The 22,164-nt window shown below is 38.1% G+C and overlaps 1 protein-coding gene across 6 annotated transcripts in view; it reads right to left on the bottom strand.

Moving 5' to 3' along the window:
• Positions 1-22,164, bottom strand: part of ATXN2 (ataxin 2) — a 100,864-nt gene that overhangs the window by 8,505 nt on the left and 70,195 nt on the right. For 3 of the 6 annotated variants that reach the window (XM_053669823.1, XM_053669824.1, XM_037133447.2), the window contains 10 exons: positions 21,271-21,468; positions 20,774-20,881; positions 20,438-20,508; positions 16,841-17,142; positions 14,992-15,055; positions 14,251-14,403; positions 13,812-13,878; positions 7,603-7,787; positions 6,688-6,820; positions 2,741-2,794 (listed from right to left, as the gene is read on the bottom strand). In XM_053669823.1, the coding sequence (XP_053525798.1) occupies positions 2,741-2,794; positions 6,688-6,820; positions 7,603-7,787; positions 13,812-13,878; positions 14,251-14,403; positions 14,992-15,055; positions 16,841-17,142; positions 20,438-20,508; positions 20,774-20,881; positions 21,271-21,468 (1,335 nt within the window). The remainder of the gene's footprint in view (positions 1-2,740; positions 2,795-6,687; positions 6,821-7,602; positions 7,788-13,811; positions 13,879-14,250; positions 14,404-14,991; positions 15,056-16,840; positions 17,143-20,437; positions 20,509-20,773; positions 20,882-21,270; positions 21,469-22,164) is intronic. The other 3 variants (XM_037133448.2, XM_053669822.1, XM_037133451.2) reach the window with 3 other exon arrangements.

The raw sequence follows: 22,164 nt of genomic DNA on the forward strand, positions 1-22,164 counted from the left end.
GAGTCCCACAGTCTATTTATGAGGTTTCATGAAGTAGAGAATCTCAGGGTTTCTTTTTTTTTAAAGTTTATTTGTTCAAGAAATTTTTGTACTAACGTTTAGATTTCACTTTTAATTATCTTATAACCAAAGTATTAAGAAAATAAGTAACAACAACAACAACAAAAACGCCCATCCTTCCCCTACTCTAAACACCAGGAAACTACAATGTCCTATAAGAAAAACTAAGCAGATATAATATACGGGTCTCAAGCAGCAAATAAAATTTAAGGCAGCTAACTGGAAATATTTTCCTTTGTTCATCTTCTTGCTTAAGAGACATAAAGCAAGTACATTGTCCAGGAACCACTTTTCCTCCTCAAATACACAAATGGAATGGATGGCTAATTAAGTCAATACTAAACAACAAAATATAGTTTGGTTCCTTGAAAGGCCAGAAGAATGAGACCAAAAAAAAAAAAAAAAAAGTGGGATAGAAGGAAAATTAAAAGGCTGGGAACAGGGGGAGTTGGAAGAAAAGAAAAGAGGCAAGAGGAAGGAACCAATATAGAGTAAATAAGAAAAAAATAAAAGAGGATCAGGGAATAAGAAGTGGAGAGCAAAGAGCAGTAAGTTCTGATCTTCGAGAAGTGTTATTATTTCGCCCTGGCTGGCGTAGCTCGGTGGATTGAGTGCTGGCCTGTGAACCAAAGGATCATGGTTCAATTCCCAGTCAGGGCACATGCCTGGGTTGCGGGCCAGTTCCCAGCAGGGGACACACAAGAGGCAACCATACATTGATATTTCTCTCCCTCTCTCCTTCCCTTCTTCTCTAAAGATAAATAAATAAAATCTTGAAAAAAAAGTGTATCATTTAACCGCTTTTATTACATACTCATTAATTTAGCTATAAAGACTTCAGACAGGTTAACGATAAATTGAATTTTCTTCAAAAGTCTGACTTAGCTATTCATCAGTTAAACTCCTGTTTATAAAACTTAATTTGCCTCCATGAAACCTGGATTAGGTCAAGCAAATCAAAGAGGTACTAGCCAGACCTTGTCCAGAAGTTTCCTACTTGTTGTGTTCCTTGAAATAAATGCTTAAAAGTCTAAATACAGGATTTTAAAAATCCTCCTAACCACATTCCAAAAATAGTTTCCTAAGCCATGATCTTACTGAAGTCAATTCAGTCCATAAAGCTAGCTGTGTGTTTTCGTTTATAAGTAGATTTTTAATTTTGACCTTGGATGCACAAGTCATGAGGGGTCACCAGCACTGCAAAGCTTTAAAAAGAAAACAAAGCAAAACAAAATCTTCCAACTTTTAAATTTGGTGTTAAATTTAGAAAGATGAAGAGAACGACGGTCGAAAACTATTCAAAGGGGAGTAGAAGGCAACTGGACCAAATCATGACCAAAGGGCTCAGAAAGGGGACGGGGTAGGGAGAGGGGAGTTCAAGCAGCAAATTAAATGACAAACAGTAGCCCCACTGTTCGTTTCTTTTAAAAAGTGCTGATATTCATTTTTAAGGGAAGTTGTACTAAGGCAGTTAATGCTTAGGTGTGATGATTAAGGACCTTTCAGCTTACTTACCAGGAAACGGCTCCAAACTAACAGAGACAGTAAGATGGTGAGGGTAACTACATCTGAGACCTCAAACTGTGTGCACAAAATATGAATTCCTGACACTGTCTTTTACATACTGTATCACACACATAGTTTCCCTTGAGTAGTATTTATATACAGCAAGACTCCTTTTTAAAGAGTATCTATTAAAGGATTAAATTTGTTAACATTTCCTAGCACCACATAAATAATATTGATACACTTATTTTTGGATACCAAGTCATGGCATAATTAATAAAAATTTTAAGTCAAAATGTTTTCTAAATGCTTTTTGAAATCTGGCATTTAGTAGATTCAGACAGTGAGTCATTCAAAAATAACTCAAAATTTAGTCTCTAAAATAAAATTTTAATCCTTAATATCCTGGAGAATATAGTATTTCACATAAAGTGACACATTACTGGCATAAATTTTAAACAAATTTGTGCAAGTTAGTACTGTTCCTATTCAAATACCAAAAGTCCATGACTAGCTTTATTTAAAAACTGACCTACAAATAGAGAAAACACACCTTACAAGTTCACTTCCAAAAGAAAGCTCTGTCCAGACTTTCTGCCTTTAGGAGCAGTCATTTGCCTTTTCACTGGTGGTGAGAGGGGCCGGTGCTGCCAAGACAATCTCTGGTGGGTCATGCTTTCCTGCTTAAACCCAAATATTTTAAACCTTCAGTCATGCAAAGACTAAAAAGACAGAAATGTTTCTCCCTTAGTTTTTCAACCCTATTCAATTCAACATCCTGGGAAGAATGAACTTCTTACCAGGACAATAAAAAAACCTAACTTTTAAAAGTTTTTTTTTTTAAATACTAAGTTTGTGGCTTGGTTTAAAAAAAAAAAAAAGGCTATTTAGGAAAAGCGTCTCACATATGGAAAATATCAGACATTTCCAAAAGTCACATGTTTGCTTGGTATGCAAAAATTGATTTCTGAAACAACTCAATTTTTAAACTCCAGCTTTCTTAAGCTGGGTTGTATTTTCTTTTTTAAAACTCTGAATTATTTACAGATATATTTTTAGTAATTTTGTCTGGCACAGGAAAATACCGCTCAACAAGTCTACTATTCCCTTAACACGTATTCTTTAAAAAGTGTTTTACTGTTCAATTAAAATTAGTATAAAAAACCCAACTCACTGGCAAAGTAGAAAGAAGGGCTTGTCTCCTTGCTGTATGGTAATTTGGGACATGCTGAATTTGGGAAATAGAAAGGTAAATTAGCCTTCTGAGGTCTGCATTTTCCTAATTTTCTGGAAAGGTCGACATATTTAGTCATTTCTTTTTGTATCCATGCATAATTCATTATTCTTATTTCACAAGACATGGCAAGCACTTTAAACACTGCTATGAAAAACTAAGTAAGATAGGGCTGAACGAAAAGACACTTTTCTTCTGTGCACTGAAGTGTCAAGTTCTGCAGGCTGACTTGCTTAAAAGGAATAAAATTATTATCTAATAAACAAAGCAACACAGTACTCCACTGATTAACCTGGATACCAAAAATGTACCAAAATAAAATAATATTTAGCAAGTTTAATTCAAAAGACAAACAATTTTGCACATCACTATTAATATGTCATTATTCTGTAAGATGTTTATCAGGCATTTGGTAGCGGATCCAAAAATTCAGAAATGTAGTAACAGCAATATTAAGCATGGGTGCAATACTGTTTTTACTGAAATGACTGCACGGGGGTGGTGTGTGTCTGTGTGTGTGCACGCGCACTCGGAAGGACCCGCACCCAAACATTAACAGATGTTGTTGGGGGCGGGGTAATAGGTGCCATTTTAAACCTTTTTGCCTACTTCTTTTCTAATTTATCTGCATTTAACTACCAAAAACAAACCAAAGAAGATTCTAGATCTAACTCTTCCTGATGGCTTTACATAGAAGAAGTTCCATTATTACTATTTGTGAAAGGGAAAACACCACCACCATAAAATGAAGCAGATGAATTAGAAAACTAGATGTTAAGGAGGGAAGAAAGGGACTTCTTTGGAGGGAGGGCACAGAGGCAATGATGAAAGTCAGATTAGGGTCAAAGAGCTGAAGTCTGTGATCAAAGTCCTCTCTAAGATAGCTACTAGAATGTATACATGTATCTTCTAATAATTAAACTGTTTGGTAATCTGTTAGCATATTTATATTAAATACACCAAAAATGTAAAAACAGTATCAGTCCTTCATTTCACAGTTATTAGTGGTCCTTTCTATTCTCAAAGCCTTTACTATGACCCCATCAATTAACTGTCACCAACATCTGGGTGCGTATTCCTTTGTTTACATAAAAAGCTTTAAAAATCTATAGAAAGGATATAGCTTAAAAAGAAACAATTCATACTCAAAATATTTGGTTCCTTTCGATAAATTGTTCAAGGAGGATGAGTATATCATTAGTATTTCTACACAACAGTTTCATCTTAGTTTGAAATAATGTACTTAAAATTTGTATTTGTTAAAAATCTGTATTTGGCATACGTAGGATTTAGAATATTTAAAATAATCAAAATAAGTTACTGAAGTATCCAGTGAATTTACCTTAGCAGATTAAATTACGGTTTATGACAGCAAAGAACAAAGTAATTCCCTAGTGTTTTCAAGGTATGAAGTATCCAAATGAACCTCAAGTCGTCAGCAAAAATCATACTAAATGCACAGCCTTGCTCTAGCCAGCCTCGTCAATAGACATCAATTAAATACAACCTGTGTAAATTGTGGGAGAGTCATTAGTATTTCGTTGAGTAACTTTCTCCTGGCATTAAGGAACTGGCTTTGATGGCTAGTAAATTAAGTTCAGTGTTTCGCTCTGTTTGCAACATTTCCTATTTACCCATACTTGAAAGGACTTCAGGGTCCAAGGTCAAGTGTTTTTCAAATGAAATGTTCTGGGAAAGTAGTTATAAAAACCACTAGTACTTCAAATAACAGTATTTATTGCACAGACTGCTTCAGATCGGTGAGGCTATTTCCACCAATGAACATCCATCCGAAAGACAAAGCCAGATGCTGGCACCGAGGAAAAAGGCCCTGCTCAGCACCACAGCATCACTACAGACCTTCAGAACCAGGGTGCACAAGAGCTGCTCCCTGAAAGCCAGGGAGGCTTTAGCTCATGAGTTTCAGATCTTAGTCCAAGAGGAGTATGCCAGAAAATGGAAATACATCGTTTTTCCACTCGTTATATCATGATGTATTCACCAGAAATAAAAAACAATAATAATGAACTTTTCACCTAAGCCTTTAGCAAACTAAAAAACTGTTGAAATGTGTACAAACTGCATAAAAACCAATGTGAGGAATCAATGGTGCTTTTTCATACATACTCAGTCCTGGTGACGACAACTAAGGACAAGCCAACGACAGATCATAACCAAAATCGTAAGTCAAATCAGTCTGTCCGTATATATATATTTTTAATTTATTCATTTTTAGGGAGAGAGAGAAAGAGAAATTTGTTGTTCCACTTATTTATGCATTCACTGTTTGGTTCTTGTATGTGCTCTGACTGGGGATCAAACCAACACAACCTTGGGGTTTCAGGACAATGCTGTAACCAACCAAGTTCCTGGCCAGGACTACATTCTTCTTCTTTTTAAAAAGATTTTATTTATTTGTTTTAGAGAGATGGGAAGGGAGAAAGAAAGTGAGGGAGAGAAACATCGATGTGCAAGAAATACATCTATTTGTTGCTTCTTGCACATCCCCAACTGGGCGCCTGGCCTGCAACCCAGGTATGCACCCTGACCGGGAATTGAACTTGAGATGTTTTGGTTCATAGGCCAGCGCTCAATCCACTGAGCCACCCTAGCCAGGACTGCACTACATTCTTGAGAGAAATGTAGTCATTATATCATTTTTATCTAAAGGGCATAATCTACAATAGAAGGTCTGAAGTGATACTGTAGAAAATTAAAGTCAGACCTAAGCATTCTGTAAAATTAGTCACAGCCCTTCCTGAGCCTGTGGGGCAGGAGCCCACCTCCAGGAAGAGAGCAGACACGCCGGGTGATGGGTGCCAGGAAGGGTGAGTGCGGCTGCCCGAGTCCCATGAGTCCCATTCCTGCTCACCTACTAATGTTAGAAACTTTTATGTAAAGTTAAAAAACCTTTACACTCTTAGTCATTCAAAAAGTTTACAAGAGGTTTTAAAAAATGAAATGTCCATGTAGTTACATGTGACTGTGATTTCATTCTCACAGTGGTTACTCTTTTCAAATCTCTCTCCCCTCACTCCAAAAAACTGAGATGCCAAATCCTAAATGACAGTATGGGAGTTCTCGGCAAAGTGAAAAACAACACCTACATCTTAATAAAACTGGTACTAAAAGTATATGTTAAAACCATAAATATGGTCAAATCCATGAATTCTATATTACACAAGATATAAGTGGAGTTCTTGTTTCAAATTCTCAACACTGAAAACCACATTATTTGAGAACTTCAGACAGCTGCTAAACTGACCTGTACAAAGTTCTCTGCCTATAATATTAAGGTGTAACTTTTGCTTATTATTAATTAGTCTTATATGCATTTAGTTTTACACACAATACTAGTCATTTTCATCTTACCACTGTTTATACTTAAAGTGTAAATGTTTAAAGCAGATCTACTATTACATAAAACCGACCAGTTAAAATACAGCATGATGCAGAAAACGGTAACATTATAGAGAACAGCAGTGAGACTATGTGACACCAGGAAGCCCCAGAGCAAGAGGTGGAAAGTGCTGGAGAGCGCTTTCATCAGTCAAACTTTCCCGCATGCCTTGCACAGGGCGCAGCAAATGACAACGCTGATGAGAAGAGGCGAAAGGCACCTTTCTCCACAGAAGATGCTGTTCCACACGCCACTACACTTACGTACAGGAGAGACATTTGAACAGAGGACTTTCAGGACAGAAGTCATTATTAGCCAAAGACTTAAAAAAGCAAGTAAGAGATGGAAATGGGCCCATCTTTTCTTTCATTTCTTTACCTTCAATGTCATAGAAGGCCAAGTTATTCCTAAAAAGAGTATCTTTTCAGAGCTTAAAACAAATTAAGAATTGTCAGTCACATGCTAAAAAAGACAAAGTGCTTCCTACCATACATTGCATGCGTCTGCTCGTGGGCCCCGTACTGCGCTGCTGAAGAAGATACTAAACCAGGCTGGGCGTGTGCTGCCGGTGCCATCATTCTAGCGTTACCCTGTATTACAGGACTGTAGACATGAGGATGCTGTGTTCAAAGAAGAATAAAGAAGAAACATTCAAGTATCAAACAGACTCACTCAAGCAGATTTTAGTTAGATGTTTTAACTTCACAGTGTCCACATTTCCAAAACACTCTGAAAAATCTTAAACTTGCCTTGGCTATTTCTTTCGAAATACTTAAAATAATCGGCAACCTTCTAATATATATTAAAAAACCCCTTCCCAATCCTGTTATCAACCACAGAATTTAAAAATGACAGATACAAAGAAAAAAACTCTATTAAAAGTTCAAATTAAAGGTTATTTAGCCTTGACCGGTGTGGCTGTATTGGTTGGGCGTTGTCCCACAAAGCAAAAGGTCGCTGGTTTGATTCCCAGTCAGGTCGCACGGGTTGCAGGTTTGGCTCCTGGTCGGGTTGGGGTGCTTATGAGAAGCAACTGATCAGTGTTTCTCGTATTGCAGTTTCTCTCCCCCTTCCTCCCTCCCTTCCCCTCTCTCTAAAGATAAACAAATAAAAAGCTTTTTTTTTTTTTAAATATTTTATTTATTTTCAGAGAGAGAGGAAGGGAAGGAGAAAGAGCAGGAGAGAAACATCAATGTATGGTTGCCTCTCATGTGTCCCCTACTGGGAACTGGCCTGCAACCCAGGCATGTGCCCTGACTGGGAATCAAACCGCGCTCACATGGTTCGCAGGCCCGCGCTCAATCCACTGAGCTACGCCAGCCAGGGCAAATAAAAAGCTTTAAAAAAATTGAAAGTTATGTGAATGGAACAGAAATGAGGAGTTAGGTGCCATCAGCCTTACCTGCGACTGATAATGTGGCACGTGCTGAACGAGAGGCTGATTTGGAAACTGCTGAGGACTGTAGGCAACATACTGTGTGGAATACGCTGGTGGGGTGGCTACGATCGGAGGGCCTGCTGCCGAGGCTGGGTGCATCATGGTGCTCTGATGATGCTGGTCTTGCCGCTGTTGGGGCATATTTGGTACTGCAGAAAAAGACAGCTCCGTATGAGAAAACGGCATCTCTGTGGTACGAATGCATGAACATGGTCCATGTTCCTCCTCTGCAGGATGTGACCCTCCTGCTTGCCTCTCCAATGCTATGTTACATGACTCCCGCCACCGCTTCAGCCATTCTGGGTTGCTTTCCTATACACATGCTATTCCTGAGCCCCAAGCACCGATTCCCACTCCCAGCGTTGATAATTCTGACTCTTTCTTCAGGAGCCAGTTTGAAAGCAACTTCCTTAGACCCCCTTTATGATGGTGCCAAACTGGATCAACCTATGAAACGTTTCCTTCAGACTACTTCTCAGATAATCCCTGTCTTATAATAGCAAACCATGCCACTTGCTAAAGGCATTGAATTTATTCAAAAACAAACAAACTCATAACAAAAAAGCCAAAATAGATCCAACATTAATCTTAACTCCATCTTTCTTTGCTTTGCAGGCCCATGCTCAATCCACTGAGCTACACCAGCCAGGGCTTTTAATTCCATCTTTCTTAACTTCCCACCACTGAACTCTCTCCAGTCATGTCTTGCTCTTTCTCCAACACAGAATCACATGCTATCATGTAGCAGGTGTCCAAATAACTTTTATTTTATTTCTTTAAAGATTTTATTTATTTATCTTTAGAGGGAAAGGGAAGGAGAGAAATATCAATGTATGGTTGCCTCTCATGAGTCCCCTGCTAGGAACTGGCCTGCAACTCAGGCATGTGCCCTGACTGGGAATCAAACCGCGATCGTGTGGTTTGCAGGCCCACACTCAGTCCACTGAGCTACACCAGCCAGGGCCAAAATAACTCTTTTAAAAAATTACTTTATGTCCACACAGATTCTGCTCTGGTCCTCCCCCTGTTAAAGCTGAAATTGAGATTTTTGCTCCCATGTCATTTTCTCTATAATGTTCTTTCCAGTTTCCAAGCTCTGTGTACCCTTTCCTCACACATCAATTGTAGCACTGACTGTTTTATGTGTTGAGTTTATGGTGTGATAGTAAATAAGTCACTTGAGGGAAGGAATCACAAGCCACGGCTTACATCAGGTATGGGGCACAAAAAAGTGTAACAACTTAGTATGTTCATAAAATCATCAGAACTATATAAGTAGCTGGTAGTTTAGATATAGAACTTGGTTATTTTAAATATTTGAAATTCTTTGTTAAAAATGCATTAATTGCTTTTGAAAGTTCAGAAAGCCCTTTATATAGTTTTATTTACTTAGAAAAGCAAGCTGTTAACAGAAGAAACCAATACAATAAATATTTTTCTGAATTTAATCTTGAGATTCCTCATATCAAAAAAGCATCTCCTTTTAGTAAAGACACCTCAAAATCAAGCATCATTTTTATCAAATGAAAGTTTGTGTGATTAAGTTCACTGAGTCTCCCTGGCTGGTGTGGCTCAGTGGATTGAGCACTGGTCTGCAAACCAAAGAGTTACAGGTTCAATTCCCAGTCTGGGCACATGCTTGGGTTGCCAGCCAGGTTCCTCAGTTGGGGGCATGCAAGAGGCAACCAATCAGTGTATCTCTTCACACTAAAGTATCTCCTCTCTCTAAAAAGTAAATAAACTCTTAAAAAAAGAAAAAAGTTCAACTATACAAATCTTTTGCTCTTTCTCTTGGTTTTATAATTGAGATAGAGGAATTTTAATTATATTTTGGATGTAAATTAAAAAAAAAAATTTATTTATTTATCTTTAGAAGGGAAGGGAAGGAGAGGAGGAGGGAAATACCAATGTATGGTTGTTTCTGGTGCATCCCCTGCTGGGAACTGGCCTGCAACCTAGGCATGTGCCCTGACAGGGAATCGAACCATGATCTTTTGGTTCGCAGGCCCGTGCTCAATCCACTGAGCTATACCAACCAGGGCCAAAATAGTTTTTTTGATAGAAATATTCCAGCTAATAATTGAGGAAGGATGACAGAGGTTGTCATCATGTGCGACTCAATGAGATAATGGCTCTAGGCCTAGACAACTGTCATCAATGGCTGCTAAAACCAACATGGGAGACCTGGTAGGAAATGTTTGGTCAGGTTACTCCTGCTATCACAAAAAAGAGATGACAAGACATTATATGACTCCTAATGAAAATATACACACTATCCATAAAACAGTCCAGATTAAGTTTTAAAAAAATACAACCTAATCTTATCTAATAACAGTTTATAAAGAGACAGAGGGTCACTTTAAACAGAATTGCACAGGATGCAATCCACAAAATCGAGATGATGGAAAAGAACACAGGAAAAAATAAGCTGGATTTACATAAAATGTTAAGGGAAAACACTCTAGGGAAAATTACAAATCAAGAAAGACTTATTAAGAGAGCTACTATTGTCAATTAAATGAACAGCATGGACTTTGGATTATGGTTCAAGAAGCCAAGTATTAAAAAATGTGTAAGACAGTAAGGCAAATTTGTACTCTCGATATTTGATGAGCAAGAAATAATTGCTGGTATTTTCAGGTGTGAATAATGGTACCATAATTACTTAATGGTAAAATTACCATTAAGTAATTTTAAAAAGAGTATAGACTTCCAGCCAAGATGGAGGCGTAGGCAGATACGCTTTGTCTCTTTCCACAACCAAAAGAAGGACAACAAATTTAAAAACAAAAACAACCAGAACTGTCAGAAATTTGACCTGTATGGAAGTTCAACAACCAGGGAATTAAAGAAGAAACATTCATTCAGACTGGCAGGAGGGGGGTGGAGAGGAGCAGCTGGGGCAGCTGGAGGGTTGGGAAGTCCCACGTTTGTGTGCAGATAAACCAGGAGGAACAACCAGGGAATGAGACAGACCATGCGACCCAGAGTTCCAGTTTGGGAAAAGAAAGTCCCAAAACTTCTGGCTATAGAAACCTGTGGGGGTTGCAGTGGCAGGAGAAACTCCCAACCTCACAGGAGAGTTTGCTGGAGAGACCCACAGTGTCCTAGAACGTACACAAGCTTGCCCACCTGGGAATCAGCACCAGCAGAGCCCAATTTGCTTGTGGGAAGTGAGGGAAGTGACTGAAAGCTGCCGAGAACTGAGCAAGCAGCACGGTTCCCTGTCAGACCCCTCCCCACAGACAGCACCACACACAAAGCAGCAGTGTGGGTTACCCCGTTGCAGTGAATACCTAAGGCTACTACATAACAGGTGTGCCTGCAAGACAGATTTTTGGCCCAAATGAAAGAATACATCAAAACTCCCAAAACAGAACTAAGCGATGAAGAGATAGCCAACCTATCAAATGCAGAGTTCTAAACAATGGTGATCAGGATACTCACAAAAATGGTTGAATATGGTTGCAAAATAGATGAAAAAGTGAAGGCTATGAAGAGTGAAATAAAGGAAAATGCACAGAAAACCAACAGTGAAGGAAGGAAACCGAGACTCAAATCAATGATTTGGAGCAGTTCAAGGAAGAAATAAACATTCAACCATAACAAGTAAAGAAACAAGAATTCAAAAAAATGAGCAAAGGCTTAGGAACCTCCAGGACAACTTTAAACATTCCAAAATCCAAATCACAGGGGTCCCAGAAGAAAGGGAAGAACAAGAAATTGAAAACTTATTTGAACAAATAATGAAGAACTTTCCCATTCTGGCAAAAGAAATAGACTTCTAGGAAGTCCAGGAAGCTCACAGTCCCAAAGAGGTTGGACCCAAGGAAGCACACAGCAAGGCATATCATAATTACATTACCCAAGATTAGGGTAAGAAGAGAATCTTAAAAAGCAGCAAGAGAAAAGGAAACAGTTATCTTCAAAGGAGTTCTCCATAAGACTATCAGCTGATTTCTCAAAAGAAATTTTGCAGGCAAGAAGGTGCTGGAAAGAAGTATTCAAAATCATCAAAGGCAAGGCCTACATTCAAGATTACTCTATCCAGCAAAGTGATCATTTAGAATGGGAGTGCAGTTAAAGTGCTTCCCAGACAAGGTCAAGTTAAAGGAGTTCATCATCACCAAGCCCTTATTATATAAAATGTTAAAGGGACTTATCTAAGAAAAAGAAGATTACGACTATGAACAGTAAAATGATAACAAACTCACAATTATCACCAACTGAACCTAAAAAAAAACCTAAACAAACAACTAGAACAGGAACAGAATTACAGAAATGGAGATCATATGGAAGGTTATCAGTGGGGAAGTAGGTGGTGGGAAAATGGTGGAAAGGGTACAGGGAGTAAGAAGCATAAATGTTAGATACAAAATAGACAGGGGGAGGTTAAGAATAGTATAGGAAATGGAGAAGCCAAAGAACTTATATGAACAACCCACAGACATGAACTAAAGGGGAGGGGGAGCTGGTGCAAGGAGGGTGGAGGGGAATAAAAAGGAGAAAAAAATGGGACAGTTATAATAGCATAATCAATAAAATATACTTTTGCTGTGGCTGGTGTGGCTCAGTGGATTGAGCATGGGCCTGTGAAGCAAAGGGTCACAGGTTCGATTCCCAGTCGAGGCACATGCCTGGGTTGTGGGCCAGGTTCCTGGGCCCGTGTGTGTGTGTGTGGGGGGGGGGGGGGCCGCACGCGCACATGAGAGGCAACTACACACTGATGTTTCTCTCCCTCTCTTCCTTCCGTCTAAAAATAAATTTTAAAAATCTTAAAATAAATAAAAATATATACTTAAAATAAAAAAGAGTGTAACTCTTGAAGATACACACTGAAATACACACTGAAATACTTGAAGATACACACTTGCTAAAGTCTTTGTAAAGAGTTAGCGCTTTCTGGTGCAACATGTCCATCAGAACACATTTTCTGTTCATATCTTCCCATTACAAAATTAATGCCTTTCCCATCTTAACACTTATCATATACTGTGACCATGACTTTTGGAGTTTGTAGTGTAACAGCAAAACCAGCACCAATTTCTTTTTCCTTCTTTGTAATTTCACAGGTGGGAGACTTGTTCCTGAGCAGCCTTTACGGTGAGAACTTTCTCCCTTTTCACATAAAGAAACCATTTTAGCCCTCGCCAAGTAACTCCGTGGTTGCAGCATCGTCCCAATACACCAAGGTTGCGGGTTCAATCCCCAGTCAGTGCACATAAAAGAAATCAACCAATGAATGCATAAATATGTGGAACAATAAATCAATGTCTCCCTGCTTCCTCTCTCTGAAATCAGTAAATATTTAAAAATTCAACAAAAGAAAAGCAGTTTATGGCTCCTTTGGGCATATCCAAGTTGTCAACACCACTACTCTTACACCTCAGGGCCGTTACTAGGTAAAGTAAGATGGACTCAGACACAAGCACCGTGACACCATGAGAGTCGGTCCGATAACCCAGAAGAGTCTACTAGGTGCCTAGTGAGGTGTGTGGGTCTGTAGCATATACAGCGTGGACACACTGGACAAAGGTGATGCATGTTCCAGGCGGCACAGAATGGGGCAGTGCAGTATTTCACGACGCCACTCAGAACAGCATACAATTTACAACTTATAAATTGTTTATGAAATTTTACATTTTTATTTTCAGGCTCTGGTTGACCGAAACTGCAAAAAGCCAAACTGGATGGGGGGATTACTGTATTAGAAAACCACTGTACTATTAATTCTTTTAAGGTGTGATAATGATATTGCAGGTGTTTTATGGTTTTTTTTTTTAAGATGACAAAACCCCCTTTAGTGGAATTTTGATGGTTTCTGAAGGGAGCCACCCTCTGCTTTAAAAGAAATTCGGGGCTTTGGAGGAAAATTATATGTTAGTAAAAATAAGAATGTCAGGAACCTGGTAAATTAATTTAGCGAACCCTCTTTTCAAATTAAACATTGAAAACTTTAAACATCAATTATTCTTTTTGAAGATCTTGAACTATCACAACCGATGAGCACTTCTCCTCCCGTTTTGTTTACAAAAAATGCATCTGAGTACCTCGTGTAATATGTTGGTCATCCAAAGTCAAAGCTGAACCTTAAGCAGTTCTTCATTATAAACTGAGTTACTCATTCATGCAGCATGCAGACTACAAGCAAACACAGGCAGGATTATTCTCACCTTTACCTGCTCTATATGTCTTGGCTTGATTCACTGGCATGGGCGTCATTGGTATAGGGTATAAAGGCTTGAGGGATTAAAAAAAATAGATTAGGCTCTGAGGACAGTAAGAACATATTTTTACCACTCTCTCAGTTGTATATTGCTAGGAAGCTAGCTCTGAAAATCAGTATTCCTGATTTTCATCATCAAAAACACTAAAACACTCATAGCTAGAAGGACAAACCCTGAACTACAGTAAATCTAAACCATCTTTTTCACCAGAAATCAGTCTCTCAGTCTCAGATATAGGTCGTTACACTGAGACCAGCTCATGCCTTCCCTTTTCAAATACTTCTGTTACACCATCAGTGCCTCAAATCACTGCGCACCTACAGAGTGCCTAGTGTCAAATACAAATAACCAGGGTGAGCAAAGAATATCAAACTCCATGACTTACTTGCACGCCTGGGCTCACTGGGACTGGATACATCATATTTGGTGCAAAACAAACAGGCTGAGTATAAACTGGGGTTGGCTGCTGATGGCCCACCATAGACGGGCTGGGCTGTGCTTGAGGGCGAGGCGAAGTTGGGGTGGTAGACGGCTTTGGCTACAGAAACAAAAATCGACTATCTTAAGGTGAAAAGCTAACTATTATTGTAACTTGGAAACTAATTTTCCCCATCTTTCTAAGTTTTAGTTGCTTTCAATTGTCCCTTTTAATGAAAAGTCTTATAGAAAATAAACTTCACACATGTCAAATAAAAGAGAAAAACACTTTGGTAGAAAAAGTAAAGTTTTGCCAATAATCAATACTACTACTAAAAATAGTGGTGACTTTTAAGACACTCAAAAAAGTGTTTAAAAAATTAAAAAATAATCTATTTTCTTAAAAATTCAGGAGAACAGATAACAACAGTATGTCTATGAACCTGACAGCCTACCTAGACTCTTCCAAGTCTGAGTCACAAAGACCGAAAGATCTGCCCCAGATGGCACACTCTTGATGACGACACAAGGGTCTCTCTTATGGCTCGAAAATGCTCTTTAGTGACCATAAGAAACCGTAAAAAAAGGGAACTGAAAGTCGTTTCAGCACACTGTAACTGAATTTAAATGTCAGGTATGAAAAAAGAAACATTACTACTAATAATAAATTTATTTTTTAAAGGCTAGATTACTTCAAAGAAGAAATTACCTGAGAAAAAGAACGAGGGTTGAACTCCTTTGCATTGGGGTTCAATGTTGATTTCCTCACTTGCCTAAATCAGAACAAAAATATAAAGGCCAATGAAAGATGCATGGAATTTATGGGTCTCTAAAGCCCTCTTTACCTGACAGAATTTTTTAAAAATTGCTAAACATACAATTCTCACTATCATTGATCCACTTCATTAACACACACACACCACTCCTTAATTTGATAATAACTGACCAAACAAGGACACTTAAAAAAACCCCAACAGTATAATGTATAATGTTTCTCTCAAAGGCAATCAACAGATACTTTAACTGAAAAGCAGTAGTAGCCCCTTATAAAATATCCTGAAAGGCAATCTTTAATATACCAATTTCGTGCATGCACTATTTTTTAATGTGACGAAGTGTTTCATACATGACATACCTTGGAAAAAAGTGTTAATAAAATTCTTTTGGCCTCAAATCAAGAATAAGCACTCCCCAACTTATTAACGAGCTGCATTCCAAAAGTTCAGCTATAATCAGACTGTATGGGACCCATAACAAATAAATCAATGGTGTTTAAGTCAGGCTCTGTGGCTAGCCCATGAAAGTCCATTTAATTGATAATACAGGGGTAGGCAAAGGTAGGTTTACAGCTGTGAGTATATTCTTATATTATCATTTATTAACTATTATATTATTTGTCTTATTATTTTATATCCTTACTTATGGTTTATCTTTTAAGGTAATAATGGCTGGTAATTTAACCTCCTTTTGCCCATCTTTGTATGAAGGGGACCCAAAAACACTTGGAATTTACTTATAAAAAATTGTGTATCTAGTCTTCCATGTTTAAACTTTAGTCACTTTCAAAGTACTCTCCATATGATGCAATACTCCTATTGAGACATTGCTCAAAACAGGTTTTGAACTTGTCGATTTTGTCGCTTTTTAGTGCTTCTGCCATTTTTTTTGTTAGTTTGTTTGACTTCTTCTGTATCTGGGAAACGTTTCCCTCTGAGGATTTTTTTCATCCGGGGAAACCAAAAAAAAAAAAACACAAAAAAAAAACAAACAAACAACCCTCATTCAGGGTAAGATCAAGCGAATAGGGAGGGTGGGACATGAGGGTCATGCCATTTTTGGTCAAAAACTGTTGAACACTCAGTGGGCAGATGCGCCCATGAATCACCCATCATGAATGGGCAAATGTGTTGAGTCTTCAAAAAAATTTTCACTGAGGCTGAACACAGCCTCTCACAACAACGCCAGCTAGTGCACTGATGCAGATGGGCTCCTAGAACACTCACCTAGTGGGGGAAGCCTGTACTACAAGGGGCCCACCCTCCAGAAGATAATTCCAGGGTTTTTGGGCCCTTCTCTCATATACTGAATGTGCAAAATTAACTCTACTTTATCAAAGCTAACCGATAACTAAAACATTGTTTCTGATGGAAAATGATGACTTCCAAGTAGGGACATCAGATACTCCTCTCTTGTACTGATGGTGGCAGTTCTTACTCCTAGCAACAGAGCCAGGACCTAACACCGGAGGGACATAGGTCCCAAAAGTCAGTAAGATTTCAATCCCCTATACATCTACAGAAAAAGCCTTTCTTAATTTATACCTAAGGTTGTTTTTTTGTTTTGCCACTGGGTACAAAAATGGTGGGGAAGGGAAGAATAGTTCGGGGTACAACGACCTATTTACTTAAAATGTCCTTTGTTTAGACAAGCTGTTATAATCTGAAAGCTACTTATGAAACATTCTAAAAACCCAAATAAATTCTTGAGTTAGAAGGCCCTGGACACCTTAAGAAAAAGTTAAGTAAGTAACAGGACATGTAAATGCCAGGTTTACTCACTCAGCTGCGTCTTTTTTCTCCTCTTTATCATCTTTCTCTTGTTTACATCCTGGACTGGAAGTCTGAACCCCTTGGGATGTGACCTCAGGTCCCCTCTTGTGCTCCGTGTTACTGAGGATCGAGGGGGAAATGCTGGGGCTGTTTGGTTTGCTGCTGCCACTGGTGCAGTTGCTGCTATTTTCAATGAAAGAATCCTTAGCATTTGGTTCAATTTTGTCTTTCATCAAATCTCTTGATTTTTCTCCCTCTCTACTTTTGGTTAGCAGTTGATCCATAGATTCAGAAGTAGAACTTGGCTGCAACTAAATAAAGGAAATAATTATACTTGATTTTAAGCAACTATAGTAGTCAATTTTCTCCATGCGCACAACCACACTAATGTTATTTATAATCAGGAAATACATGGAATAAGGCTTCTGCGTACTTTCACAGTAATGTCTTCATTGTAAGGCAGTAACAGAACCATAGTCATCTTGCACTCAAATGTCCTAACCTCAAAATTAAATATTTACCGACTGTCTACCACGTGTTAGAAACTGTGCCTGCTGGGTATGGAAAACATTAAACTTGTGCCTATCCTCTCAGTGCTTACCATCTGGGTAAGATCAGACACTTCACATGGTGAGGGGAATGCTATGGGGTCCTATGAGAAAAGCAATTTACAGAAAAAGAAGGCTTCTCGACGATTAAGTGTCATCTAGTCTAAAATGTGAAGAGGTCTGGGGGAGGAGGGGAGTTTGCAAAAGGGAATGGTCTATGCAAAAGAAATATGTTTAAAAAATGCAGGGGAAAGGAAAGACATGGCCCCACTGTGCAAAAGAAGAGCACTTGTGCCCACAGCAAGGGTGGGCACATTGGCGGGAGTGACTGACTCATGAAACGACAAACTCACCCAGGAGGAACTGAGAAAAAAAGGAACTTGGAAGCTATGTTAAGGACTCTAGCTTTTAATTCACAGGTTAATGAGAAGTCACTGAAGATTTTTAAGCAGGATACAGTGTTGAGCAGAATCAATAAAGATGAGCACAGCAGCTCTGTGGAAAATAAACTGGAGGGAAGCAAGTGGGGTGCAGAGACACCATTATGGAGGCTGGACCAAGACCAGGGCCTGGCCTCGGGAAGCAGTGGCTTAGAGAGTCGGAAGTAGACGGATTTCTGAGGAAGACCTCATTAGACATGTTGGTCCTCAATATACCTTCATAGACCTTCTAACTTGTAAGTAAAAAAAAAGGAAACCACAAAACACAAGTACCAAACAGCAAGAACAGAAGTAAAAAGGTATTAGTGAAATAAACAATGAGGTAAGTTTATAGAACAGAAAAAAATCAACACTAGTCCCACCTGAAGATGATTTAAGATGTCATACTCCACAGAGGAAGACAGGGACAGATGAAGAAAATGGCGAGGAAAAGAGAAGGAAAAGTAGAAGTTGTAAAGGTGGAAATGAGAACAAGTACAAGCAGCAGCCCTGGGCAGCTGCACAGCAAAAGGGGCCATAAGGATGGAGAGAGAGAACTATATCCTCAGCCTCGAAACGGGCAAAACAAGGTCAAAGTGCCACTATTGGGGCCCTTGGCATTCTGGGAAGCAGCATTATTTGGCTCAGGGGCTCTCATGGCTAACTGCATCACCACCATAGCTGACGGAAAAGGGTGACAGGACATTTATTTGGACCCAGGAACAATTTAAGTCACAATATAGGCACTCCATTTTTAAGCCAGCATTTGTTCATAAAAATTTTAGCAGCGGCTACACAGATCAACCATGTACTACATACAGAAGACTTCTCCAATGTTTACCACAAGGGTCTTTCAGTAGGGCAAAAATAAGACTTTTGTTGTTGTTATTCATATAATGGTAAACGTATCTAAAGTACTCACTATTTGCTGGACACTTCTAAACTACAACCTTACTCAGTAGTTACGACAGCCTTATTTGATGTATATACTATTACTGCCAACTTACATATGGGAAAACTAAGGTGTAATTAATGCTTTTGAGCATTCTGCTATATTTCCTATCTGTAGTATATTAAACAGAAAGAAACCAAGATTTTTTCCCCACCGAATAGGACTACTTTTTAAAAATAGAGATATAATTGACACATAGGAATGCATTCATTTCAGGTGTAAAATATAATGACCCAGTGTATTTTGAAATGATCACAGTATGTCTAGTTAATAACTATCACAGTTACAGTATTTTTCTTGTGATGAAAACTTTTTAAGATCTCTTAGTAATTTTCAAATACCATACACAACACAACAGTGTTGACTATAGTCACCATGCTATACATCTCATCCCTATAACTCATTTATTTTGTAACTAGAAGTTTGTACCTTTAGACAATTCTCACTAATTTCACGAACCCCTGCCTTTGGCAACCACAGATCTATGAGTTTGGGCTTTGTTTTTTTCAAGATTCCACATGAGTGAGATCAGATGGTATTTGTCTCTCTGTCTTATTTTGCTTATCGCACAATGTCCTCAAGGTCCATCCGTGTTGTTACAAATGGCAGGATTTCCTCCTTTTTATGGCTGAGTAATATTCCCTAGTGTGTACACACATGCACACACACCTTTTCTTTATCCATTTGTCCACTGATGGACACCTATGTTGCTTCCATGCCTTGGCTATTATACATAATGGTGCAATAAACACGGGATACAGCTATCTTTTCAAGTTAGTGTTTTTGTGTCCTTTGGATAAATACCCCAAAGTGGAACTGAGTTATAAGACAGTTCTATTTTTAATTTTTCAAGGATTCTCCATACTGCTTTCCGTAGTGGCTGCATCAATTTACATTTCCATTGGAAGTACACAAAGGTTCCCTCTTCACAATCCTGGCCAGCACTTGTCATTTTTTCTCTCTTTGATAACAGCCGCTCTAACAGGCATGAGGAAATAATTCACCGTGGTTTCGACTTGCACCCGCCTGCTGATTGGTGATGGTGAGCACCATTTCATAGATCTGCAGTCATCTCTATGTCTGTTTTGGAAAAATGTGTATTCGGACCCTATGCCCATTTTTTAATCAGTTTTTTTCTGGGACGTGCTATTGAGTTGTGTGATTTATCTATTTTGGAAATTAACTCCTTATCAGATTTATAAATATGTTTTCTATTCAGCAGGTTGCCTTTTCATTTCATTGATGGTTTCCTTTGCTGTTCAAAGGAAAAGGTACAAAACGTCAATCTGGTGTGCGTCAGCACCCCACAGTGCAGGGCGTCTTCCACTTGCCACATCGCATTAGACAATTAACACCTTGGCCTTGCTCTGCTCTTCAGCAAATACACTAACCAAATAAATATAAAATAGTAACTTCTAGTAGTTTCAAACATCAAAATTATATTCTTTCATTTGATATTTTTTATTGTTCTTATCAAATCTCATGATTTTAGTTACTCTAATTAAAGTACAGGCAAAGACAACTTTAAGAATGTTTAGCTTTCTATACACATGGTTCAATGTTTGTGGTTGTATATACAATCCATTTTAGTAAATAGATCACAGAATAATTTAGTAACATTTAATATTTATGTTTTTAAATTCTAATGCAAGAACAATGAAAAATAAAATTCAAATGCAACACTTACCCTAAAATCATTCTTAAATTTCTTTAAGTCATCAATCTGTTTTCTATGCTCAGAAACAATTGGTGATATACCTGTAAAATTAATAACTGTTAGATACAAATTTATTTCTAATCTTCAACTTAAAATTCTTTTAGGATGGGATGTTAGAAGTGAAAATAAATTCTGTTATCAAAATAATAAAATTTTTAATAATTATAGACTTTGGGACTTGTTAATTATGCATTTAAATATATATAGTATTAAGAAAAATAATAAAAAATACTTTATATCAGCATGAGATTAGACATATTCCTTCATGTTTCTGTAGTTACACCTAAATATTTTTTAAACTCTAACCTTTATTTTCAGCTTTTGAGAAGCTAGGCGAGGTCTCATTAGGTTTTACATTTTCTTTATTCCCTGCGGGAGAGTTCTGTCTCTGATCTTGAAGCCTGGAATCCTTAGCTAGAAGATAATATTTTTAAAAATTCAAAGTTACATACATGATAGAAAAGTAAAATGGAAAAATACTCAACTATTTTTATCTCCTATGTTTTTGGAAAATATTACTTCCATTTAAGAAGGCCTTTCTCCTTTGTCAACATATGAAATACCAATAACTTACTTTATATTAATATTTACTACTCAGCAATGTTACCTCTTAACAAGACATTAGAGAGTAACACATGAAATCAGCAGTATTAAACAGATCACTTCATTTACATAAAATTTTAAATGTGCACACAAACACCCACCTTTGAATAAAACATAGCATTTTTTGTGTAATGTTCAACTTGTAACAACACTGCAGTCTACAAATGGTATTATGGACCCGGGAGCCCTTTCTCACCCACCCTCAATAGACGGGGTAACAGCTCTGTTGGATGCAGGACTGGCAGGTGCAGGAGATGCAGCTGGAACAGGCACAGCAACAGCTTCAGCTGGAATAATTCCAGCTTGGGGAGAAGCAAGAACTGGTCCACCAGGAGTATTGCCAACACTGGTCTGTCTGGGAGACCTGGGTCTGTGAGTTTTGGGGGATAATCTTGGAACTAGAAGAAAAAGAAAAGTTACTCATTACATTCTCAGCTCCAATGGCACGTCCTCAAAGAGGTTTCTTTTAAGGCCTCTTTTCTACGTAAAAAACAGTCCTATACGACCCCCATTCCCAATTACTCTTTATCCTATCACCTAATTTTTCTTTTCCAAGGTCTTAGGAATAGTAGTGGTGATTAAGAATATACTAATACCTAAGTACAACTGTAGTTTTTCTTCTAACTAAATATATTACTTCTAAAGGCAGTAGTATATTAAATGAAGTTAGAAACTATTTCTAAGGCAAGATAAATGCCACTTAAAAAGATAAAGACAGCAATATTCTCTACTAAGAAGTGAGATGCTTTCTTTTAAAAAAGTACAGGTGCAGGATCCCTAAGAATTAGGCTTATACACTTCTCCTTCCAATAATAAACTCAAACACCTTTTAGCAGCTCGTAGCCAGCCAGTCCTGTATGCTCCTTCTCACCACGTCAAGACCCATTCTGCAGTATCTAAGGAAATCAGGGACCAATTTAGCCAAGAAGGGAAGATAACCCAAGCAGGGGTTCTATGCCACAGCTTCAAAATAAGTATCTAATGGGTTTCCATTCCTATTATAATAGGAATAATATTCCATTATAAGCCCATTTATAGAGCTCAGATTCAAAGGTTTAGAGAAAATAGTTCAATTTGCTTCATGTTGGTGGTTC

This window comes from Artibeus jamaicensis, unplaced genomic scaffold, assembly GCF_021234435.1.
Source record: "Artibeus jamaicensis isolate MK-2021 breed Jamaican fruit bat unplaced genomic scaffold, CSHL_Jam_final contig_525, whole genome shotgun sequence".
Lineage (NCBI taxonomy): Eukaryota > Metazoa > Chordata > Mammalia > Chiroptera > Phyllostomidae > Artibeus > Artibeus jamaicensis.